The sequence below is a fragment of the Erinaceus europaeus genome, chromosome 9, assembly GCF_950295315.1.
Source record: "Erinaceus europaeus chromosome 9, mEriEur2.1, whole genome shotgun sequence".
In the NCBI taxonomy this organism is placed as follows: domain Eukaryota; kingdom Metazoa; phylum Chordata; class Mammalia; order Eulipotyphla; family Erinaceidae; genus Erinaceus; species Erinaceus europaeus.
Genome location: NC_080170.1, coordinates 101,589,022 through 101,616,058, shown reverse-complemented (window position 1 = coordinate 101,616,058; position 27,037 = coordinate 101,589,022). Strand labels below are relative to the sequence as shown.

Below are 27,037 nucleotides of genomic sequence, written 5' to 3'. Positions count from 1 at the left end.
TTTTCATCATTCCTTTTTTTTTTTTTTCAGAGAAAAAAACCCCTGATGTTCAGAGTGGCCAGACCAATTATCCAGACTCACATTATCCCTGCATTTTACCTACTAGCCCTTACGGCCGTTTTCTATTATTTATCTTGCCAAGTCATAATATAACTACACAGCGTGACCAGCCTCATGAAGGACCTATTCTATGACTGACAAGAGAATCTTAAGGGTATTTGAAGAAGAGCCAGGAGAGGAAGGAAGAGAGATTGATCATCTGACACCTTGTCCTGAATTCACTGGCTAAAGATGCTTTTAAGTCCACTGGGAAAGTTGAAGGAGAAAGAAACTGTCCTGTATCCCTTGATGGAATATCTGTAACAGGCCTGAATTCCAGAGATCTCTGCCAGCGTGACTTTGGCAGGCGCTCTAGACTCCTCCTTTAAGGCAGAGTCTGCAGCTCTCAGAGAACGAGGCCTCTAGGGCACGCACGCCCCCGCACACTTGTGCACAGTGGATTCCCCACACAGTCCCTGGAAAAACCAGAATGTTTTCTTATCAGCTAACAGCATGGAAAAATCAAAAAGTGATGTTTAAGGAGAAAAGGAAATCTGAAATTCCACCTTGGCATTTGGTCGAAAATAAAGAAAGCACTTCTAAGCTACATCCTTGCAAGGGTTCACTCTCTCCTCAGAGAGGCAGCACACTGGAATATATTTAACCTCTTTAACCTCTTCTTTAACCTTCTTAACCTCTTCAACCTCTTCTTCTTAACCTCTTTAACCTCTTCTTTAACCCTAAAGAACAGGAAAGCTACCAGGGGAGGGGATGGGATATGGAGTTCTGGTGGTGGGAATTGTGTGGAGTTTTACTCCTCTTATCCTATGGTCTTGTCAGTGTTTCCATTTTATAAGTAAACATTTTTTTTAAATGTGGTGCTGAAGATGGAACTAGGTAAAGAAAAAAGTAATATAGTCACAGTATGCTTTAAGTATTATTTTAACCAAATACATTCATACTTAAACCACTGTCACTCTATTTTTAGTATCTTCTCTATTTTTATATTTGCTATTCTAGTAATCTCTCATATCATACTATCCATTTATGTCCTTAGTTTTTACTAAACTTTATTTTTATTAAATTCAGCTATTTCAAATTCATATATATCCTACAGGGTTATTGCTGGGGCTCAGTGCCTACACTACAAATCCATTGCTCCTGGAAGCCATTTTTCCCATTTTGTTGCCCTTGTTGTTGTCATTATTATTGTTGTCATTGCTGTTGGATAGGACAGAGAGAAATTGAGAGAAGAGGGGAAGACAGAGAGGGGCAGAGAAAGATAGACACCTGCAGACCTGCTTCACCGCTTGTAAAGCAACCCCCCTGCAGGTGGAGAGCCAGGGTCTCTAACCAGGATCCTTGTGCTGGTCCTTATGTTTTGTGCCATGTGCGCTTAACCTGCTGTGCTACCGCCTGGCCCCCATACCTATTTATTTTTATTTTTTTATTTATAAAAAGGAAACATTCATAAGAGGGAAACATAGGATAAGAGGGGTACAACTTCACCATACCTATTTTTTATTCATGGCAATCAGGGAACAGGTAAAATGTTTTATTTTAGTAATGGAACTCTTTCTGCAGTGTACTTTCTAATGCACACATATTCAAGAATATGTATACATACATACATATATATAATTGCATTCAAGTAAAAACAGAATCCCAACCACCAGGTTACTTCTGTACTTCTTACTATAATGCCACCCCCACTCCACTTCTGTTTTAAATAAAAAGAGATCTCCTCCCCCCCCCAACGCTATATAGATAGTCTCAACCACCCTTCCACTGGGAAATCAACGGGGTCATTGGAATGGCACATTCTTGTTCTGTCAAAGTGACATTGTGAGGGCTCTACAAGTAAATGAGAGCAAAGCCCTAGCTGAGTGGCTGGGAAAGGCTACAGAGCAAGACATAGGAGCCTTCTTCTCCAAAGACAACACTATTTCCTCTTTGCAATAAATCTTGGGGAGTCAGGGCAGACAGAGGCAAGGAAGACAGTTGTATCCTGTGGGGACTTCTTGGTCTTGGCTGTCCCTCTGAGTAGTTTAACACCTGCTGAGCTCTGGCTCTGGGAGTTTGCCTGGATCTAGCCAGGCAGCTACAGGTACTGGAAAGCTCCTCATCTCTCTGCCATTCTTCTCCTTGTTCCAATTTGTCTTGCAGACTTCTCCTTGGTTTCTTATCCTCTCTGAATTCTTGATCCTTCCAAGTTAAGTTTCTCTTTCTGGTTATTCTCGAAGTTCTTTGTGCTCCACCCAAATTCAAGGACGGTCTCACTTGGTTATAGTTAAACCTTTATAGTCCACTCTGCTCCATTAAGTGGTCTGCTTCCTGAAGACAGGTGCCAATGCATGTTCTCCCTAATGCATGTTCTCCCTACCTCTGTGGCCTATGAACTATCATTTGTTAGTTGTATTAATTAGCATTATCTTTACCCAGAGCAGGGAACTATTATTATGACAAAATCAAAGATGCAGTCTTTGACCACTTGAGGCCTATAAGATTGGACAAGTCACTTAATACACTGAGGAAACAATTTTATGCTCTGTTAACATGAGACTAACACAATACCTGCCTTATCAGGGAGTTTTAGGAATTTAGTTAGATTTTTTCCATAGTTAGCCCTACATATTTTTAAATATATGTTGCTATAAAAATATCTAGCCACATACATTGTGACCTCAAAGGATATTATCTAGAAGTCATAAATAACTATGAAAGTTATGGCTGTGATTCTCACCTCTCCTGCATGCTTTGTCCTTGGAGTTAAAAGAGATTTTCTCTGTCAGGTAAGAACATGTGACAGATAACAGCTGCCTCCTAGCACTGCACAAGCCAAGAGTCACATGCCAGAGCCTCATGACCTTGCGCCATCTGACTGCACTTGCAGCTGGGATGTTCCTCTGTGCTTTTCTTCACACATGCCTCAGGAGGACTGACATAATTGTCAAGAAATAGTAGCCTTTACATTCTGGCTGATTGCAGCCTTCCTACACATATTTCTGTAGAGATGTGTCAAATCCCTTGTGCCCCATTATAAGCGTTTGCTGGCTTCTTTCACTACAGATTGTTCTCTGTGGTTTTTACTTTAGCCTCTAGTGGGGGGGGGGGTTCAATTGCGCCAAGAATAAAGATTCTGAGAGGTAGCTAGAGCACCTGGGGTTTAGAAGTGTAAAACAATGTGGTAATTCTTCTCCAAGGGCTCTGTGTTATGGTCTAATGCACCTCCCCGAAAGACAAGTTCAAGAGGATCTCCCCTGGAGACTTTATGAGGCTTTGCCTGTGGAAAAGTTAATTCTAAAGGAAAGGTGCAGCTCTTAGAGAGAAGAGAGCAGTTTGATTTTGTGGGTTGACAATGGCCAGCATGTGGTAGGAAGTCCCTCTCTCTTTGTCATGAAGAAGGACACTTCACACTCTTGCCTCACCTTTTCTCCAAGAGCTTGCAACCTTGTATGGAGATTCATCTGACAACTTGGATACAAGATTGCATGTTATTTCCATTGGTTAACTGATTGATTTTACAGAGCTAGGACCTCATGCATTCATTATTTCACTGCTCGTGGGCTGACATTTTAATTCAGCTAGAGAGACACGGGTAGGGAGAGACATGGAAACAGCAGGCCTTCCCCCAGCTCTAGAATTAGAACCTGAGCCACGTGCATGATACGTCACACACCCTACCCAGTGAGTTATCGTTCCAGTCCAGCATGAATAGTCTTAAGTATGTTAAGACAATGCAACAGTTTTATTGACTCAATGTTGATGAAATACATCTTCTGCCAGATCCTTTGCTAAAAGCACTGCATCTCATATTATTTAATCTCAAAAGACTGAGGTAGTTACTGCTATCCCATTTTATGGGTGGGAAAACTAATTAACTGAAGTAAATTATTTTCCAAGAGTATCATCATTAAGAATAAGAAAAAAATAAGTGTTTCATTAATATTAGTTTAAAAACAAAAAAGTGCCTAATTTTATACAGAGAGAGAGAGAGACTAGGAGATGGGTGGGAGCAAATAAAAAAAATATGAAAAAATTCTTCCAATATCTTATTGTCCATAATAACTTATATGGCTTGTTACATAGGCAGGCATAACACATCACAAGTTACTTTCAGTTAAAATTTTATTTTTCCTATAGTTAAATGACTACATATATCAACTACATATATATATATATATATATATATATACATATACATATGTAAATAGTCATGCACTTAGTAGATATTTTCCTGGAGAAAACATGAAGATTAAGTTGTTTAAAATCTTTATGAAAAAACAATTTTATTCAAGCAAAGTATAGAATTTGTACTATACCACAGAACAAAACTACTAAGATAGAGTATGTGCTCACAGGAAGGTACCAGCTCATAGGAAGCAAACAAGAGATAAGTTTATTGGAATTTCAAGTCAGAAGCCCGGGATCCAGTTCTGGTTCTGCCTTAAATGTGGGAGTGACTAAATTTCCCTGTCTCTGGGTTTCTTCAAATATAAAATTATGAAGTTAGATGAGTGGTCCCCAAATATTGATCTGTGGTAGGTTTTTACCATCAGATTGTGCTGAAATGAAAACAAAACAAAATAAAATAAAAAGCCTGTTATTAAAATGACTAGTTTCTATGAACAATGGGATTTTCCCCATTGAGTATCTTCCTATGGTGAAATTCAACTATGTCTTCTATCATGAAACCTGGTACCAAAAATGTATGACTGTCTTTTACTGGTCCATAGATCCAAACCACTAGGTTAATGTCCTTTCTAGAGCTCCAAGATTCCATCTTCTTGAACTGCAAAGGAAGAAGAAAGCCTTTTAATTTCCCCTCTCCCCCACCCCCTTATTTAGTTCATTGTGTTCCCAAATGTGTTCTGTGAATGACAAGCTCTTGTTAAGATATGATAGCTATTTAATTGAAAAAGGATTCTTAGTCAAATGGATTTGGGAAACAGTGGGAGATAAAAAATGGACATTTTCTTTAAAGAAAACTCTCCAAAAGGTATAAAACCCTAAGGCTTATTGTGATCCCAAAGCAGATAAAACATGAAGGTTCCCTGGGAGTCGGGTGATAGTGCAGCGGGTTAAAAGCAGGTGGCGCAAAGCACAGGAACCCGCATAAGGATCCCAGTTCAAGCCCCTGGCTCCCCTACAGGGGAGTCACACACAGGCGGTGAAGCAGGTCTGCAGGTGTCTATCTTTACTCCCCCTGTCTTCCCCTTCTCTCTCCATTTCTCTCTGTTCTATCCAACAATAACAACATCAACAACAACAATAATAACTACAACAATAAAACAAGGGCAACAGAAAGGAATAAATATTAAAAAAATCTTTAAAAAAAAATGAAGGTTCCCCAAGTTATCGATGGGAAACAGATGCCTGCCCCAAGATTCTTTGAGAACAGTATTCCTCTTGCTGGAATATAGTTAGAGAAAGGTGACTTTGGTTAGAGGATGTCCCTCAATAGCTTCCATAATAATCTTTAAAAAAAAAAAAACAGCATTAAAGACAAGAGGACTTGTCATTTACTTTAATAATATAATTATTTTGATATGACAGATTCACATGCCAAGACTACAATTTTTTTAATTAACCTAGGTCAAAATAAAATTATTTGAATGGCCTAGACAACTGTTTTGCAGATGCCTTTTAAAAAATTATTTATTTATTTATTCCCTTTTGTTGCCCTTATTGTTTTATTGTTGTAGTTATTATTGTTGTCAGTGTTGTTGGATAAGACAGAGAGAAATGGAGAGAGGAGGAGAAGACAGAGAGGGAGAAAGAAAAATAGACACCTGCAGACCTGCTTCACCACCTGTGAAGCGACTCCCCTGCAGGTGGGGAGCCGGGGGCTCAAACCTGGAGCCTTACATTGGTCCTTGCGCTTTGTGCCAAGCGCGCTTAATCTGCTGCACTACCGCCCAACTCCCACCTTTTTTGTTTTTTTAAATAAAGGAAAATCATGTCTTGAGACTTGAACCTAAAAGTTTAGAATCTACACAAGTGTGCAATAACAAAATCACAGTTAACATTCTCACAGAGTGATACAGGGTAAAAATAAAACCACCTGTAGGTATTGAGCCTGAGAAAAGCCTCAGATTTCTCTCTTTTATTGGGTCCTTATTAAATACTTCAACAGCAAGGAGAATTATTTTTGAATGCTGAGACTTTCAGCATTGCATTGACTTACTGAAGAGGTTGTATTAGAATCAAAGATCTAAATTCTTGGTAAAAGAAAAGATCTAATACTGGCTGCTTTTAGTTTTCTTTGTTTAAGTATCCAATCTGAGCTGAGGTTAATTTCATCCTTTTTTTTTTTCTTAGATCAATTTTCACCCTAAGATAATGGAATATCAACTAATCAAACTCTCCAGCCTCTGCATTCTAGGTTCAAGTATCATTTAACACAGAAAGCAGAGGATAGTTTTCATTTGGGAGAAGATGGTACTGGAGTAAAGGATCCTAGGAAGAATCTTTGGGTTGTTCAGCCTCTAACAACCTTTCTTTTTGATTATGCATACCAGCTCTCTCACAAGGAGGTGTTTCTACATCACCCCCAGTATTTTCCGTCATAATGGGCTGGTAAGTTTCATAATGGCTGTTTTTTTTTATAATCCTGCTGACTACAGCAGTCTGCAACTTAAAAAAAAAAAAAAAACTTTTACAGACCTAGGCTTAGCTTAGAAAGTTGCCTCGGCAAAGGAACTGAGAAGTTCATGCAGCATTTATGTTCAAAGATAGAAGTTCTCCACTCCTCCCTGCTACCCACTCCCTTTGGTGCTGATAGATTCAAAGGGACTGTTTTAGTTTTCTTTAAATGACATTTGTAAACAAAATACCAACACTAAAATAAAAGAAATTTAACCAGAAAGGAGGGGGGGTACACTCTGTCCACTACATTAAAACTGCTTCCAAACTCCACTGGAGAGAAGTGTCTACAAATTAACCCACGACTCTGCTTTGGTGTGCCCTGCCAAGAATCCATCAGCCTCCTAGTTCACAGGTTTGTGCGAGGTGTACAACAAAGACTCAAGGTTTCAGAATTAGCTTCTTTCAAACCTTAAATTAGGTCTGCTTTGGTCTCTGGAGAGGGGCAATTAAAACACCAAGCAACTCATTTTGATAGACTACAATATCCATCTACATAATATGACTCAATATGCAAGCACTGTAGTTTAAAATTATATCATTCAAGCTCTGTGAACATCTGCTAAATGCAAAAAAAAAAAAGTTGGTTTTCATTTTCGCCATAAAGAGCTGCAAGTGAAATACAATCAACAGAAAGAGAAAAAAAAAGTACAGGTTTAAACACCTCCTTCAGTACATTTCAACTTTGACCCTGCAGATTAACTATTCTCCCATATGGTAAAGCAGATCACATTTATATCAACATTTAAAAGACGATCTCTTAAAATCTATCTTTAAAAAAAAAAAAAAAAAGATATCAGAGCTACTTGCCTTTTGGCAATTTCTGTGCATTTCCCAGGACTAGTGCAATACTTCCACAGAGAAGTAGACACCCCAAGCTGGAGAACATGTTGCATTTGCCACCTCCCTTGGGCAGTGATGCTGGTGGGTAGCCCACAGCCCTGAAGCAGCATTTAAGAGAACTGTCTCCCAGTGACAGAGGCAGGCAGCTGCACTTAGCTATGCTGTGGGCTTACTCACAGGGGGTGGAGACAAAATGACATCACACCCTTTCCCACACACACCAAAGGAAAAAAGGCACACAGCAAAAACATTTCATCACATTTCCCTCTGCTAAATTGTAGTCAATTCTTCTTCTCTCTCTACGATATAAAAAAATTTTTTTTAATTATGATAATTCTGTATTTGTGAATGAAAAGCTTCTTGGGAAGATTTGTAACATTTGATAAACTGTTTTTTTAAAAATCCAAAAAAAGATCTACTTCAAGCCATTGGAATGTTAAAAATAGAAAATAAAACTGTGTGTGAGGAAAGACTGTTTTTAATTATCTAGTAAACCTATCCAATTCTTCTTTTAAATGGGAGTAAACCCATAAAAATACACTTTGAACAATTCTGATTCCAATACTTTGAAAAGCTCTTAGATTAAGTTATTGGCTACACCGCTACTTATTATATCTAACACACATGTGCATACACACAAATATATACACAACTGCATACATATCTTCCACAAAGCAGGATGTAACAAACAGAGAAATTACTATCGCTAATTAACCCAAGTTCTAGACCAGGCTCTGTGAAGAGTCTTCAACTCTGTTATTGCATTTTAGTTTTCATAATATCTGTATAGGAGATATGTTAGCACTCTAATTTTATTAAAGGAGAAAACAAAGACTCAGGGAAGTTGAGTGTCATGGGCAAGCCAGAGTGTGTGAAAGATTAATCATTTGAATGAACTCTGGAATGAAACGGAGGGTTAAAATGGCATGATTTTTAATGAAAGTAAGGCAGAGAGAAAGAGAGAGAGAGAGAAACACAGGGCCATAAGAATAGTTCACCAGGCAGGGCCAGGATTCAAGGTCCTGAACCACATAGGAATAACACAACAGCAGGGAATGCTCTGCAGTAATCCCCCCCTCATTTTGTCTTTGCCCTTTGTGTGTGGTGATTATTAAATCTTAAATTCCAAAATAGAGATAATGGTGTCCATTTCATAGAATTTCTTACATTTGCCGGCAGGATTTTTCAAAGAGTAAGCTTTTGATAAATGGCAATTCCCGAAAACAATGACAACAGTAAATTCCACAATTAAGTAGAGCTATAACTCTTAGCTGAGTATGTCTACATGTAAAGATCATGTGATCTCTCTTTCCCTACTTCATTTGCTACAAATATAGGCACTGCTGGAATAACTGGGTTAATAAGATACTTTAAATGCCTTTTTTAACATTTACTTATTTTTAATTTACTTAATTTATTTTTTGCCACTGGGGTTTGATGTCTACAGAATGAATCTACTGCTTCTGGCTGCTGTTGTTTTCTTTCTTTTTAAAATTTTTTTCCCCATTATCTTTATTTATTTAATGGACAGAGACAGCCAGATATTGAGATTAAGGGGAGACCGAGAGGAAGAAAGACAGAGAGACACCTGTAGCACTACTTCACCACTTGTGAAGCTTCCCCCCTACAGGTGGGGACTGGGGACTTGAACATGGGTACTTGTGCATTGTAATGTGTGCGCTTAATTAGGTGTGCCACCACCCAGCCCCTGTTTTCTTTCTTTCCTTCTTTCTCTCTCTCTCTTTCTTCCTCCCTCCATTCCTCCCTGCCTCCCTCCCTTCCTTCATTTTTTATATCAACAGAGAGAAATTAAGATGTAAGGGGGAGGGGGGTTCCCGGAAGATGGTGGACTGAGAAGCTACTAGTGGCTTGAGCTCTGACCACATCTCCTGGAAACGATAGGATTTTCTGCCTTTAGTAGGCCAGTCAATAAGGTGTCCTAGCGGTAACACCAAGGAGGTGACTATAACTTAATTTGGGTTAAGAATTAGAGTAGGATCCCCACACCTATGGACATCTAATCTTTGATAAGGGGGCCCAAAGGATTAAATGGAAAAAGGAGGCTCTCTTCAATAAATGGTGCTGGGAAAACTGGGTTGTAACATGCAGAAGAATGAAATTGAACCACTTTATCTAACCAGAAACAAAAATCAACTCCAAATGGATCAAAGACCTAGATGTCAGACCAGAAACAATCAAATACTTAGAGGAAAACATTGGTAAAACACTTTTCCACCTACACCTCAAGGACATCTTTGATGAATCAAACCCAATTGCAAGGAAGACTAAAGCAGAAACAAACCAATGGGACTACATCAAATTGAAAAGCTTCTGCACATCCAAAGAAACTATTAAACAAACAAAGAGACCCCTCACAGAATGGGAGAAGATCTTCACATGCCAGACATCAGACAAGAAACTAATCACCAAAATATACAAAGAGCTCAGCAAACTTTGCACCAAAAAAGCAAATGACCCCATCCAAAAATGGGCAGAGGATATGAACAAAACATTCACCTCAGAGGAGATCCAAAAGGCTAACAAACTTATGAAAAACTGCTCTAGGTCACTGATTGTCAGAGAAATGCAAATTAAGACAACACTAAGATACCACCTCACTCCTGTAAGAATGGCATACATCAAAAAGGACAGTAGCAACAAATGCTGGAGAGGATGTGGGGACAGAGGAACCCTTTTACACTGCTGGTGGGAATGTAAATTGGTCCAGCCTCTGTGGAGAGCAGTCTGGAAAACTCTCAGAAGGCTAGACATGGACCTTCCATATGACCCAGTAATTCCTCTCCTGGGGTTATACCCCAAGGACTCCATAACACCCAACCAAAAAGAGGTGTGTATTCCTATGTTCATAGCAGCACAATTCATAATAGCTAAAACCTGGAAGCAACCCAGGTGCCCAACAACAGATGAGTGGCTGAGAAAGCTGTGGTATATATACACAATGGAATACTATGCAGCTATCAAGAACAATGAACCCACCTTCTCTGACCCATCTTGGACAGAGCTAGAAGGAATTATGTTAAGTGAACTAAGTCAGAAAGATAAAGATGAGTATGGGATGATCCCACTCATCAACAGAAGTGGAGTAAGAAGATCTGAAAGGAAAACTAAAAGCCGGACCTGACCAAATTGGAAATAGGGCACCAAAGTAAAAACCCTGTGGTGAGGGGTAGACATGCAGCTTCCTGGGACAGTGGGGGGTGGGAGTGGGGGATGGGAGTGGGTGGGAGGGATGGGTCACAGCCTTTTGGTGGTGGGAATGGTGTTTATGTACACTCCTAGTAAAATGTAGTCATATAAATCACTAGTTAATTAATATGAGAGGGGGAAAATTAATTGTATGTCTCGAAGTTTTTCAAAACACAAACAGAATCTTTTCAATATATAGGCTGTGTAATTGATATGCAGACTCTCTCAAAAGCCTAGACCAAATAGATCAGAAGCATCCAATAGCACAGCTATATACAAGATACTGGATACTGTACAGCAAACCCTAACAAAAGGACTTTTCAAAGTTAACCCAATTACCAAACAATGTGATGATAACATTAACTATCGATTGTCTTTTTGAACCCTAAGACAGCAGGAACCTCACATCTCCACTTTAGAGTCCCTACTTCCCCCAGTCCTGGAACCCTTGGATAGGGCTCACTTTCCCGTATGACTCTCCCAATCCATATGAAATAATATTGCATCTGCCGATCACAACCTAACCAACGCAGCGATTGCCATCTCAACATGCTTCACTTCAGACTGTGTCCAGAGACTTCATGTGTGGAATGACAACCCTTCAGCTTCATTACTCGGGTGAGACCTTTCCTTTCATAGTATACTCTAATTTCATCTCAGGTGGTTCACTTTCTAACAAAGTCCCAAAACCTAGATATACACCAGTTTATTTCTGTGAGAGAGAGCATATTTTCACACATATCCATAAACTACTGCAAAATATATACCTGAAAGCAGAAGTACAGTAGAGTTTGCAGTGAGTACCTCCCTAACACTTCCTCTCCACTATTCCAAGCTTTGGGTCCATCAGTGCTCAACAATTTGTTTGGCTTCGTATGTTAACTCTCTTTTCAGTCACCAGGTTCCAGATGCCATCAGGATGCCGGCCAGGCTTCCCTGGATTGAAGATCCCACCAATGTGTCCTGGAGCTCCGCTTCCCCAGAGACCCACCCTACTAGGTAAAGAGAGAGGCAGACTGGGAGTATGGACCGACCGGTCAACGCCCATGTTCAGCGGGGAAGCAATTACAGAAGCCAGACCTTCTATCTTCTGCAACCCACAATGACCCTGGGTCCATGCTCCCAGAGGGCTAGAGAATGGGAAAGCTATCAGGGGAGGGGGTGGGATATGGAGATTGGGTGGTGGGAATTGTGTGGAGTTGTACCCCTCCTACCCCTATGGTTTTGTTAATTAATCTTCTCTTAAATAAAAAAAATTTTTTTTTAAAGATGTAAGGGGGAGATCGAGGGAGAGAAAGAGAAATACCTGCTGTACTGCTTCACTGCTTGTCAAGCTCCCCCTCCTACAGGTTGGCATCTGGGGCTTGAACCCTGGTCACTGTATAATGTTTGCACTTTACTTGGTGTACCACTATGTCTGTACATTTATAGTGACTCTTTAAAAGATTACTTTATAAATTGCAATAGTTTAATAAAAAACAGTCAGTAATTAAGTAGGGCATGTAATGATGCTGGTGAAATGAAATTCTAATAAAAGAAACTTATCAGAGGAAAAAAAAATAATGAAGAGACAACCCCATTTCTCAAGTAAAGCATGCTAAGGCATGTTGTTAAAGTCATTTAGAGCTGGCCGGTCTAAAGCTCTCACCATAGGAATGCCCTGGCACTGACTACGGAAGGGATTGGGTTATTTAACAGGTCTTTTTCATTCCTAATTTTTTACTTGAATAGGCAGCTCTCTCAAACCCAAGTTTGTACATTCATCCAGCTGGCACAGCTGACTCTCCTGCTATATACCATTGCCATCAAGTTAAACCAGTGACTCCACTGCACCAGCAGGAAATGGCAAGACTTCTGAAGGTGAAAACCCAGCAGAAATATTGAGGAGGTAGAAAAGTTGTTCTTCAAAACAGTATAAAGGCCTGGTCGGAAAAGGTAATGGAATTCAGGAATCAGCTTCCTCAATCTACATTAGCAATCTCTCACTTGTAGTTTTAAACTAATGTGAGACTAATTAAAAGTGAATTTCCAATTATTTTGTCAGAAAAGAAAAAAAGATGGTTACACTGGGTCAACTGGGAAGACAGAGAATTCAGCAGAGACAATGAAAATACTAGAGCTCTCCTCAGACTAGGGGCACTGCACACACGGCCAGTGAAACAGATCATGTCAACAGTACATTTCACCTTCTCAATGAATAAAGTTCTTTGCCATATCAAAATCCCAACCCAAACAGGAGAAATATAAATAATCCAAAAGAACTCTAAATGCTTTTAAACGGAATAAAGTTGCATAGTGTTCATCCTGTACCCATTGGAGGACATGAGTCCATTTTCAAAAAGGAGTGAGCCTCTCCTCCTTTTTGAGTAATTTACACACACACACACACACACACACACACACACGGTTTTTCAAGCATCAAGAGATGATGCTGACACTAAGCCCTAGTTTAAATGCCTCCCTAAGTACTTGAGTTTTTATATTTCTGAAAAGACATAAATGCTAATTTTCACACTCCCATGACTTGGAATTTTAAATTGTCACCACTATTTGTAAGAAACCTTGTTTTACCCATTTGTTTAAATCCACAACCCATAGAATTTACAACTGCCAATCATTTAGTCACTATGTAAACTAGGGTAAGAACTCAGTAAGTATCTGATGAATAAGGGTCAAAGGACAATCCATACATTCCCCCACAGAGCTTAAAGGACAGCTCTGGATAAGCCAGAGAGAGTTAGACTGTGACCTGGAGTGTACAGTTGATGGGAGATAATGAAACTGTGGCCTGAAAGAATATCTGACAAAGCCCTTGGGAAAAGACATGAACTGAAACTGGTAAACTGGATTAGAAAAAGACAATAGTTCTGCTTATAATAACTGCTTTCGCAAAGACCTGTTACTATGCTAAAACTGGATTAGGGAAACAAAGGATTAGATCAGAGGTGCATGCCCTACCCACCTCATCACTGCTTGCCTTGCCCCCCTCAAAATCATGAAAATAGTTAAGACCTGTTACAAGCTCTTCTTTTGGAAGGAAATTTACAGAGCCATCATAGCCCAGAAATGCATCTTCTAGTTTTCCGGCTCCCACTCTTCCACCTCTATAAATGGTCCCTGAGACAAGAGAGCAGAGAGATTGATTTGAGCATCACTCCTGACTCTGCTCCACTTGAGTGGCAAGAAACTAGACTTTCCCTTTATATTCAAGCTGATCTGACAGTGTTTTGACTTTTTGTGTGGCACATCAGGGTTACCATTTCTTTGTGTTCCAGATTATCTTTTCAGTTGTGTTTTTTATCACAAGAAATTCTGAAAGATAAGTATTTACTGTCCCACATATTAAAAGTAATATCCCCCTGGGACATAGGAAATGTGCATTCAGTTCCAGTTATCAAAGATTCAATTTCCCTAAACTCAGCTTTTTCCCCATAACACAATTTGGGACATGGATAGGTGTTACCTGTATTTGTGTTTTTTCTTGGAATGTGGATCTCCTAGAATGTTTACAAATGTTAATAATCAAGCTACTAGTATTACCATAAATTGTTTTCTCTCTTTGGTTCAGAAGTCTTATTTCTTCTGAACTGTGTATGTTAGCTTGCACAGAGGGTAAAATCTCAACCCTTCACAGCTCTTTAGGATAGGTTCATTCCAAAATATTTTATTAGATAATACCAACATCTACATCTACATTCAAGTACCCCATAAGAATCATCTACAGTGGTCCGGGAAGTGGCGCAGTGGTAAAGCTTTGGACTCTCAAGCATGAGGTCCAGAGTTTGATCCCCAGCAGCACATGTGCCAGAGTGATGTCTGGTTCTTTTTCTCTCATCCTATCTTTCTCATAAATACATAAAATCTAAAAAAAAAAAAAAAAAAAAAGAATCATCCATAAACTCTTTACTGTGCACACTAAAAGTATTTCTGAACACTTTTTTTTTTCTGTGTCCTATTTACAAAAACCCTAGAGTACAAACTTCTGTTCATTATGGGGAAAAAAATTATAAACAACTGTATTTATTTTTGTGACACTGCAAACAGGTTTTTCTGTCAACTTCTGGCAAAACAGAGCCCAAAGTGTCCCCCACACTTACTTCATGCTTATTTTACTTACAGCCTTAATTTATGTTGCTTTTATTTTTCTGGAACAAGGTGAAGTATAAACAGACTCAACACACAGGCGTTCTGTAATCATTATTCGTCAAGTATATGAGGTGGGAATCTGGGAAAGCGTCATTTGCTTTCCTTTTCTATGTAACAGGAAACCCTTATGGATTTCTGACCCAGTGGTTGTAGAGTAACATCCTTTCATATCCCCTTTCTTGGGAGGGGAAGTGGTTAAAAGGCAAGAGGATATCCAGAACAGTCTAAAACTCTGTCATATTTTTACTTGTTTCACATTCGGTTAAATGTTCAACATTAATTCCATTATTTCAAGTGAGACTTCCATGAAGACCCATAAGTCTTTCAAATCTTGGATGTAAACGCTTTACAGTTATTTTATCTACTAGCTCACATATTTGAGCCTCTCATATGTCAGTTCTTATGCAATGAGGCTTACAAAAAGTCATACTATATATACATATATACATATATATATATTTGTATGTATATATGGTAACATGCAAAAATATGCTGCAGTTTTCTAGGGTGGAGTTAATAAAAATAAATTATATTATGACTCATAGTTAAAATGGAAAAACTAGTGTTCTATTATTTCCAGCCCAAACCTTGTTTCTGTAATTACTATACTGAACTAAACACATGATCCAACTGGACAAGTATCTGGCTCCAGTGGGGTCCATCTGACCCATCCATGACGTCTCTGTCCTTATTTCCTTTCATAATAGAAGAATTATCCCCCCTTAAATGTCAAATTGTTGTTTATAGATCATTCTTTATTTTGTCTAAAAGGCATCTTGACCTCTAAATCTTTTGCTTCATAAATCTGTAGCAATTAATGTATATGCAAAAAAGACTTTAAAGAATCCTATGTGTGAGGCTGAAGAGAATTCCATAAGATCTACACTACGCAGCTCTAAGGGTTCCAGTCTTGATTATGCCTAAATTTTCTTTTCTTTGTGGAGATGCTGCGTACTGAGCTAGGTTTATATAGATGAAGAAAATATTTCTTACCTATGCTTCAGATAATGTAAAATTTGAACAAGTTGAGTGCTTAGTGAAAAATATAAGGTAGTAAATCAGAAGGAACCTTGAATAGAAGGATGTGGCATAGGGGAACACTGAAAGAGTGTAACACAAGGAAGTGCAAATGCCTGAAGGGATGTGAGAAGGCACAGTGGCTAGGCCAAGCACGAAGCTGAAGGTCCAGGGAGTGCATCCTAGCCAGCAGGCTTCTACACAGTATTGCATGTGGAAGACCTCATGCTTTAAGGGGTGGATAAAAAATAGCCATCATCATGGCCTCCTAAACAACAGACCAGAGCATTTTAGTTTATTATTTAATGGAAGTGACACTCCTCTGTATACTTGCTAATTTGGTTGTATTATCTTGGGATATGAGTAAAGGCTGAAAAATTACATGGTTAGTAATGTGTCTAATAAGAGAACAAATAGAAATAAGCATATGAAAAGAAGAACTCTTCTGAAAAAAATTGAGGACACATCTCCCTCAGAAGGGTAGATATTTATTGACTTTTGTTTGTTTGGGGAGGTAAGGTGTAAAGATACTGACAAACATATAAGACAGTATTGGAACAAGGAGGACACATACTCAGTTATCAGAGAGACTGAGCACTGGTAAACCTGAAGAGCACGCATGATGTTACTGTGTGCCTCAGCCCTGGCTGCAAAAAAAAAAAAAAAAATCAATTAGAAAAATACACCCTGACAAAAAAAAAAGAAAAGATGGATAAGTGGAACTAAAATGAGAAAAAAATAATATTTTATTTATTAATGAGACAAATAGGAGGAGAGAGAGAACAAACCAGACATAACTCTGGTACATGTGCTACTGGTGATCGAACCCAGAACTCATGTTTGAGAGTCCAATACTTTATCCACTGCACTGCCTCCAAGACCAGGAGGAAAAAAATTTTTTTGAAGGTGATGGCTCACAACAGTTGGATAAATTGACTGTTTACAGTAACAATCACTGATAAAGACAAAACTTTTAATTTGTGATGCTCTGTTTTGGACTTTGTGACTCTATTTTCTTTTTTTAAAATTTATTTATTTATTTATTTATTTTCCCTTTGGTTGCCCTTGTTGTCTTTTTATTGTTGTTGTAGTTATTATTGTTGTTGTTATTGATGTCGATGTTGGATAGGACAGAGAGAATTGGAGAGAGGAGGGGGAGACAAAGAAAGGGAGAGAAAGATAGACACCTGCAGACCTGCTTCACTGCCTGTGAAGCGACTTCCCTGCAGGTGGGGAGCCGGAGGCTCGAACCAGATCCTGGTCCTTGTGCTTTGTGGTACATGCGCTTAACCCGCTGCGCTACCACCCAACTCCCATGACTCTATTTTCTAGTTCCAATCTCGGCTACAGTTTGAAAATAACTTGCAAAGTTAAGCAAAAGAAATAATTTAATGTGATGACTCAATTTCACAAAATTGAAATTTGGAGTTACATTGTATAATAACATTTTTACTTTTTATTTTTGTGTGTGTTCTTTTAATTATATGATAAAAGAAGGTGTGGGAACTCCCAGGTTCAGATATGCCCTTGGGCTTAGTTCACTTTCTTGTATACCCACTTGGGCATTCATCCACTAGCATCAATCCCCAAGACAGAAGATGTTACAAAGTAGGAACCTTGTCCTACTTCATAGTATGAGTTCTTTGCTCATTTTCTCAAGAGGCAGCAGAGCTCAATGTGGAAAACACACAGGAACTTCGAGGTAGAGCCAGAGCTGTGATCAGATATGCCTACATGAATGCCACTGTCTTTTTATTCAGACCCTTCCCCTCCAGTCTCTGAAGACATAAGAGAAAGTAATCTTCTTATAGCATTTTTAATGGGAGAATAATAGAAATGCAAGTATTTCCCTGATACACACTCATGCTACCCAACACAGAAGCCACATGTGGCTATTTAAATTTGAACTAATTAAGACTAATAAATTCTTCAGTCATACTAGCTACATTTCAAATTTCCAGTAAGTCACATGTGCCGACCGTGACTCGACAGCACAGGTATAAGATATTTCTGTTGCTGCAGTTCCGTAGTGCAGTCTTGATCCTGAGCAGGCCAGTTAGCATTAAATGCTGCTAACACGGCATGACCAGCAGTCATTTTGGAAATGATGATTCAACTAATGAATGAAAGATTGAGTGAAAGGGGCCAGAGGGTTGTGCACCTGGTTGAGTACACATGTTACAGTTCATAAGGATCCAGGTTAAAGCTTCTGACCCCAGCCTGCATGGAGGAAGCTTCACGTGTGGTGAATCAGGTCTGCAGGTGTCTCTGCCTCTCTTCCTCTCTATCTCCCCCTCCTCTCTCAATTTCTCTCCATCTCTATCCAATAGTAAGTAAATATATATATACACACACACATATATATACACACACTCGTGTGTGTGTGTGTGTGTGTGTGTGTGTGTGTGTCTGTGTGTGTGTGTGTGTGTGTGTGTGTGAATGAGAGAAAGAGAGAGAGAGGAAATAAAGTGTTAAAAAAAAAGATTGAGTGAAGGAATGAATCATCACTCTCTTGACTGTCTCTCCTTTAAAACTAAATGCAACTTGTTTTTATTATTCTTTATTAAGCATCAATGAATAGAGTTCTCCAGTGGAGAAAGTAGCCGAGAAGTTTAACTAAAATGCCAAAGGAATTTCACCTACAAATTTTCATCTCTTGCATGTGTGGGAGAGTCACCACTGGGAATATGATGTAGGCTTGCTAGCAGTATACATTAAAGTGGTTAAGTCATTAATGGTTGCCAACACAATAGCTATTCTCTTATCTACTTCTTACATAAGAGAAAGATGGCTTGGAAGGCCAGCCATATGGATATGCCTTAGCCTACAGATTTGTCAATGTACTTCTATCAATAATGTATTGAATATTTTTGTGATTAAAACAAAAATGAAATCACACCCTCCCACTCACTTTTCTATGCTCTGAGTGGAAAATAGTTTTTTTATTTTTTAATTTTGACTTTTCTATGCTTTGAATATTATTAAATAAGGAAGGAATGCTTCAAGTACGAAAGCCATCTTGTGGTCCTGAGACAAAACCTTTGAAAGGTGCATTAACATTTCACCTATAGCACCTACACTGGTGGCTCTAGAGCCAGCCTTACAGTGGCCTATCTCTGATATGCTATAGTTTGATAGTAAGTAAGAATTATACTTGTGTAAGCTACTTCTAGTCAGATAACTGTATATTTATACCTCCTTTTCTTTTTTACTTAATTCCTTCTTTAAATTGAGATAATAATCTTTATTCCCTAGAGTTATTGTGAGGATTATTAGCTTAGTACATTTAAAAACCTTAAACTAGTGCCTGGCAGATGGCAAACAGTTACTCTTGACAACTGGGGCCTTGATGGTAATAGTTATTGGTGTTATTACAACTGAAAGTGTATAGAGAACTAAACAATGTGATAAAGAGTAAGCCACAATGTAAGGCCAGTTCCTCTGCAACCACACCAGTTAAGGAGCAGAAAAGTATAGGAATATTTTAAATAACTTATCTGAAAATACCTTTCCCAAGCATTTGATTTGCTGCCAACAATGATCTAGGTCATTGAATGAAACTTATTTTAAAAGAATTGTATATACTAGGATGCCCAAAAGTTAAAGTTTTTGCCTTCAAACCATAGCTTGGAAACGTTAAGTAGTTAAATAGAACTACATCAAACTTTTGAATAGTGAAGCATGGTATTACCCAAGTGAAAAGGCATTCCACGAGTGGCAGGAGATATCTGGAAATCATACATCAACAAGGAATTAATACCCAAAATATACCAAGAACTCATAAAATGAAACAAAAGTGAAAACAAAAAAAAAAGGAGGCATTGACAACAACAACCACCCGGGGCCAAGGAGACAGTTCAACTTGTTAGAGCATGTAATTTGCACACCTAAGGGCCATGGGTTCAGTCTCCTGCACCACCTTGTGTCAGAGCTGGGCACTTCTCCAGTCTCTCCCTCTCCCACCTCAGAGCCTCAAACATGAAAATCTGTTATTAGGAAGCATCCTGGGGATATGGATCAACCTGCCAATGCCCATGTCCAGCAAAGAAGCAATTACAGAAGGCAGAACTCCCACCTTATGCACCCCATAAAGAATATTGGTTCATACTCCCAGAGGAGGAGAAATGTTAGGGCAAGATAATCAGAGGGCTCTAAACTCCAGTTCCATTGGGACCCAGAGAGAGAAGAGGGAAATAAGGGCATTCACAAGTAGTAAAAGGTGTGGGTGGGACTTAGAAAGGAAGGGCGGACAGGAACATAGAAAAAATGGGCAAACATATGTAAATATAGATGTAGAAATAATAGTCAACCAATATCTGTAACCTTGGGAGAAATACTGCAGTTTCCAATGGAGGGAATGGGGACACAGAACTCTAGTGGTGGGGACAGTGTAGAATTATAGTCGTGATCTCATAATTTTGTAACTCAGTATTAAATTACTAAGATGTTTTTAGAAGGTCTTCAGGTCTCTTTTTCTCCTCCTATCTCCCCCTCTTCTCTTAATTTCTCTCTATCCTATCAAATAAGAAGGAAAGGAAAGGAAAGGAAAGGAAAGGAAAGGAAAGGAAAGGAAAGGAAAGGGAAAAATGGCCACGAGGAGCAATGATTTTGCAGTGCCCCAGCAATAATCCTAGAGGCAATTAAAAAATAACAAGATACTACATTGCCATCTCTTAAGAATGGCTACATGAGGAAGACAATAAGCAACAAATACTGGATAGGATAAGAAGATAAAAGAACCCCTGTATGTACACTGATAGCAGAAACGTTAGTTGACTTGGTCATTATGGAAACACTAGAGAAATGGCTCTAAAAATTCCATATGATCCACTTATCCTACCTCTGAGTATTTCATGAAAAAGTTATTTACAAAGGAATATAAATATCATCATATGCACTGTAGCATTATTTACAAGAGCCAAGAGTTAGAAACAGTCTTATTGCTTTTCAACAGATTTTAGATTAAAATGATGTATTATATAAATACACTGAGATACTAATCAGATATATTGAAACTATAAACAGTCATTTGCAAAAAGGAAGGCTATTATACTTAGTGAAATAAATCAGATGGACAAAGATAAGCACTATAGTTTTACTCATATGTGATACAAAAAGAAACAAATGAACTAACTAAACATAAATAAATTCTTTGACTATCAGATGAAATTAATGGCTACAAGAAGGTGGATGGAAAAGGGGAGAGAGTGGGTAAGTCAGGTAAGAGTCAGTTGCACCGTAAAGGACTGAATTAGGAAAGAACAACAAAGAAAACCCCAAGCAAGCAGGAGTGAAATAATAAAAATAAGAGGGAAAAAGAATAAATTGGAAACAAAAAATAGGATAAAAGAACAGTGAGGCTAAGAGCTGGTTCTTTGAAAGGGTAAACAAAATTAACAAGCCTTCAGGGAGACTTAAAAGGGGGTGGGGGGAGAGAATCCATATAAATTGTATTGCAAATGAAAGGTGAGAGATCACAACAGAAAGCAAAAAAAAAAAAAAAAAAAAAAAAAATTCCTAAGTATCATGGGAGGCTTCCACAAGCAACTATTGGTTCCTAACAAGAAAGGATAATCTAGATGACAGAACAAGACTCTAGGTTCTTGAATGGCTGGTTGATGGAAAATCAGGCCTTAATTTTGATCAGAATAAATTTAGAGGACTGGATTATAGACTTTATCCCGATCTGGCAATTGAGTTGGCTCACTTAGAGAAATTCCGGGAATTGGGCAGTAGCGCAGCAGGTTAAGCGCACCTGGTGCAAAGCGTGAGGGCTGGCTAAGGATCCCAGTTCGAGCCCCTGGCTCCCCACCTGAAGGGGAGTCGCTTCACAAGCGGTGAAGCAGGTCTGCAGGTGTCTATCTTTCTCTCCCCCTCTGTCTCCCTTCCACTCTCGATTTCTCTCTATCCTATCCAACGACAGCAACAACAATAATAATAACCACAACAACGATTAAAAAAACAACAACAAGGGCAACAAAGGGGGAAAAAGTGGTCTCCAGGTGCAGTGGATTCATGGTGCAGGCACCAAGCCCTGGCAATAACAACCTGGAGGCAAAAAAAAAAAAAAAAAGAAAGAAAGAGAAGTTCCGGAGTTCCTGTCTCTTGGGAATAATTTAAGATCCATGTCTACATTGTATCATGTGATTGGCATTTTTGGATAAAATCTAATGTCCTTCCTGAGCATTGGTGCTGCTGATAAGGCATTTCAAAAGTCAAAATTCACCAATTACATTATTTAGACAGTGATCGTGGATGATACACATCACACGAAGTTGCCACATATTACCCCATGAACTTTCTATCAGACACTCCCTGTTACTTTTTCTGAGTATTTGTTTGAGTCTTGTTCCTACAATTAGTGCCAGATGTTAGTGAATCATATCATTTCAAGGAAGACTATTCTCTTTCAGTTCAGCAAGGAGGATTGGAAAAAAGATTCCTAATATCTGCCTGGGGCAGTAATTAAAAGAAATTCTCTAAAGGATTCTAATCTCTTGTCCCACCAGTCCTGAGGTCCTGTTTAGTGATGAGTGGGTAGTCTCTGACCTCAGCGAAGCCAAGAATCCATGAAAAAGCTAAATCTCATAAGCTTCGTCTTGGTCCGTAGGTGATCTTTAATTGGAGATGATTTAGGGACGTTTAGGTGGCATCTTGCTGCTGTTCTCTATTCCCTTAAATTGCTGTGGTTGACATTAGGAGAAAGTTGCTGAGGTAGAAAGAAAAGGAACTGAAAACTAGCTACAAGTAATAGCTAGTTAAATTAATGGGTGAATTTGAAAGAGAAGGTAGAAAGTAGATCATCTCCAGCTTCTAAAGCTCCTCAGAATTAGCCTAGGCTTGGATTTCAATCAGGATAATAATGTTCTAAAAGAAAGTCTTTGGTGAAGGGAAAAAGCAATCCAATGGTTACTAAGTCGTGTGCTCAGTGCTATAGATATTGATGAACAAAGTAACATAGGGAGGGACTCTATCTCTCTCCCTCTCTTTTTTAAAATTATCTTTATTTGATAGAGACAGCCAGAAACTGAGAGTAAGGGGGAGACAGAGAGGGTGAAACAGAGAAACTTGCAGCACTGCTTCATCACTTGCAAAGCTTTCTTCTTGCAGGTGGGGCCTGGGGTCTTGAACCTGGGTTCTTGAGCATTGTAACATGTGCACTCAAGCAGGCGCATCATCACCTGGCCCTCCATATGCCCCTCTCCTTTTCCTTCTCTCTCTCTGGGTGCTGATGGAATGGGAGTTCAGAGCCCTCTTATCTTCATCCTATCATTTCTCCCCCACTGGGAGTCTGCATCAAAGCTGTTTATGGGGTGCAGAAGGTAGGAGTTCTGGCTTCTATAGCTGCTTCTCTGCTGAGCATGGACATTGACAGGTCTATCCATACCCCCAGCCTGTTTCTATCTTTCCCTAGTGGACCAGAGCTCTGGAAATGTGAGGGTCCAGGACACATTGGTAAGGTCATCTGCCCAGAAAAGTTGGGGTGGTAGCATCTGTAACTTGGTGTCTGGAAGGCGGCATGACCTAAGTTGAGACAAGATGGTTAATGAACAGGAACCAGAAAGTAGGATCAGAGCAGATGAGCTTAGAGATTTTAGGGTAGAAAAAAGCTAGGCGAACTATTTTAGGAGTGTTCCTGAGGGCATACAACTAGTGTTTTGCTTGAGTTTGGTAGCTAGCCTGAGGCTGGATAAGAATAATATCTGAGAGAATGGTGTCAAAGTAGAGAAAAATGCTAGAAAGTTGGATTAGGGAAGGGAATAGCTCCCATTCTTATAAAAAAAAAATCTATGGCTAAAATGAACTATTTATCTCCATCCACCTCCAGGGCCCATATGTAAATACATATTTATATTTAGCACCACAGCCTGTGTAACCTCTAAGTTTCTATTGGGACTCAGACCTTTTGGTCTGAGCTTATAGCTCATGGTCACATATAAGGAATATTGCAGGCTGTACTCATTTCAGGACTAGTCTTTTTCAAGTGGCAGGGCAGGATACCCCCAGCCTCCCTTCAGAGACTAGGGTTATCCCTACCATCATTGCTTTATGGTAGAGCCAAGGTCCCGAGAGGGCCCACAAGATGCTGTTCCTTATGGAAGCAACCAGTGGTAGTGGAGAGAGGCACCCTTTAGAGGTCTAGGCCCATTATATGTGTGTGGGGATCCAAGGATTCCCTAACTAGGGCCCCAGATGATGAGGTGGTGTGATATTGACCAAACAGGCCATGATTAAGTCTCTTGCCCTTATCCAGCTTTTGTATTCCTCTCTTAATCTGATTATCTTAGATTTTCTCTCAGTTGTTCAGGCATTGAGTATCATTTGTTGAGCCCAACCAGAGTTAGGTTTGGGGGATCTGTCTTCTTTGGGCCTTTCTGCTAGGCTGTCCTGCTAGTTTGATCTAAGTTCAATCAATTACAGAATTTATGATGCCTTCTTTAGGCATGTCAGCCATTACTGGGCACTTAGACTTTGAGTTACATGACTGCCCCTTGTTTATGGATGTGTGTACACCTATATCCAGTAGAGAGACTATCTCCACCAAGATTTCTAACAGCAATTGTTTCCAGTCAGTATTTTTTTTTTAATTGCCACCAAGCTTATTGCTTGGACTTGGTACCTGCACAACTAATTCACCCCTCCCAGTGACGTTTATTTTATTCTTTTTTTCCCCTTTTTTATTTCATAGAACACAGAGAAATTGAGAGAGGAAGGAAATTGAGATACATAAAGACAGATTCCATGGCTTTATTGTTTGTGAAACTTGCCCCTTGCAGGCAGGGATCTACAACCCAGGTTCCTATGTGTGTTCACCTGAGCACCCCACCTGGTGTACCAGCGCTGGCCCCCTCCAATCTGTCTTAAATGGCCAGAGCAAGTTATAACTACTACTGATAGCCCTTCAATAATAATTTTTTAAAGTAAAATAAAAAAAGAAAAGAAAATGTCTCTTTAAAAAGTGCTTATTCTAAATAACAAAGAAAAAAAACTACTCATATTTTTGCTTCCAAAGTTCTGCCTTTTCCTGAAGAGCATACCCTAGAGTAATACAGTAGGTTTCAAATTGATTTCTTTCACTTACTGATGATATTAATAAACATGTACGTCTCCACGGTTTGAAAATCCAATTTTTTTAGTTCTGAATAATAATCCATTGTCTAGATGTACTACGGTTTTTATCTATTCACATATTGAAATACATCTTGTCAAGCAGGGCTGTAACTTCCAACAAAATAAAAACTTACTTCCTCATAACTCACTCTGACTAATCTGTAAGTGGAAAGTAAAGTAAAAAAATTATACAAAATAGAAAGCTCAGTGATAAACACATTTAACTATTTAGAAATGAAAGCTGCAACCATAAAAAAAAAAATCACAATCAGTAACTGAAAAATGTACAACTTTAGTATCTTACAGTTTTGTAGTTCAGAAGTCTGAAACTTGTCTCACTAGACTAACATTGAGATGCCAACAGGCGCAACGTTGCATTCTATTCTGGTGGTCCAAGGTGAGAAGCTGGGTCTTTTCCAATCTCTAAAGTGGCTCATGGCCTCTGTCCTCTGTCTTCAGAGTCAGTAATACAGCATCTCTCTGTCCTTGCTTATCCCATCACATCACTTTCTCTGACCTGATTTTAGCTTCCCTCTTCTACTTTTAAGAATGCTTGTAAATACATTGAAACCAGCTAAATAACTAGGGATAATCACATTTTTTAAAGAAGGTATTTTCTTTTTATTATCTTTATTGGATAGAGACAGCCAGAAATCAAGAGGGAAGGAGGTGATAGGGAGAGAGACGGATAGACACCTGCAGCACGGCTTCACCACTCGCAAAGCTTTCCCCCTGCAGGTGGGGAATCACATTTTCATATTAATTGGCCATCTTCAACTTTATTTCTCCTCTGCCATGTAACCTAAAATGTAAGTTGCTCAGATACATACAGATGGACATTTTTGAACAACTTCTCTTCTGAAAGCACTACAGCAAGATATCTCAAAGAACATAAGAAATATGTAGTTATTACATGCAAATACTTTCTCATGGGGAGATTAAAATGACTAAAAAGACAAAGCAGTAAAATCAATATGAAGCTTTAGCTGAAATATTTTCAAGCCATCACCTGTTAATTCTACCTGAGGAAAGTGAGCTTATATACACCATGTACATGAAATACTATTCTTTCTACTGCACTCACTTTTACCATCTTAGATGGCTTCTACCACATTTCTATAACAAGTCTTACCTAAACCAGTGGAACTAATGTGCCCATACTAAGAAATAGTTCTTAATGATTATCGAGTAATGGTTATCAGGGACTGAAAACTGTCATATCCTTGAATTTAATGACTTACATTGGAAAGATATATGCCAAGTCTATCAACCCAAAATGTAGAGATTATCAAAACATTCTTAGAGAAAGCAAAAAACTTACATTAGCATGAAACACAAGAAATAAAAAAAATAAAGACTGGCTATACAAACAGAAGCACAATCTAACTAAGAAATATAATTTGGCTACTAAAACCACATTACATCAGCTACATGAGGAATCAATTCTAAAGTACAAAGAAATGAATGCTTATAAAGTGTTATACACTGTATAAATACAACTACTTAAAATTGTATAGATTAAAAAGCTAGAGGGATATAAACCACACCAGCTGTCTCAGATGCAATAGAATAGTACGACAAAAATTCTTCTATTTTTCCATAGCTTCAAGTAGTTATGATAAGACTACTTCTTGTGGAATGACTGCTATGGTCTGTCCCCACCCACCCCCAAATATATGGAAGTCTTAACCTCCAAAGATAATTGTATTAAGAGGTGGGAGGGCCTGGCAGTGATGTAATTGGTAGAGTACACATGTGATCACACTCAAGGACTTTGGTTCAAGCCTCCTGTCCCCACCTGTTGGGAGGAAGCTTCACAAGCAGTGAAGCAGTGATGCAAGTGACTATTTATCCCTCTCTATCCCCCCAGCCCTCTCAATTTCTCTGTCTCTATCAAATAAATAAATATCTATTTTTAAAAAGAAAGGAAGTGAAGCCTTTTTTTCCTCTCTTTTTTTATTTTTAAAAAATATTTATTTAGTTATTCCCTTTTGTTGTCCTTGTTTTTCATTGTTGTAGTTATTATTGA

The 27,037-nt window shown here is 38.8% G+C and overlaps 1 protein-coding gene across 20 annotated transcripts in view; it reads right to left on the bottom strand.

The window, feature by feature from the left end:
* The window catches only part of ABI3BP (ABI family member 3 binding protein), a 234,530-nt gene extending 226,857 nt beyond the window's left edge, over nucleotides 1-7,673 (bottom strand). For 19 of the 20 annotated variants that reach the window (XM_060198449.1, XM_060198451.1, XM_060198456.1 and 16 more), the window contains exon 1: nucleotides 7,495-7,672. In XM_060198449.1, coding sequence (XP_060054432.1) covers nucleotides 7,495-7,573 — 79 coding nt within the window. In that variant the 5' untranslated portion in view covers nucleotides 7,574-7,672. Of the gene's footprint in view, nucleotides 1-7,494 lie in introns of all 20 variants that reach the window. The other variant, XM_060198467.1, reaches the window with a different exon arrangement.
* Between the last annotated feature and the right edge of the window lie 19,364 nt (nucleotides 7,674-27,037).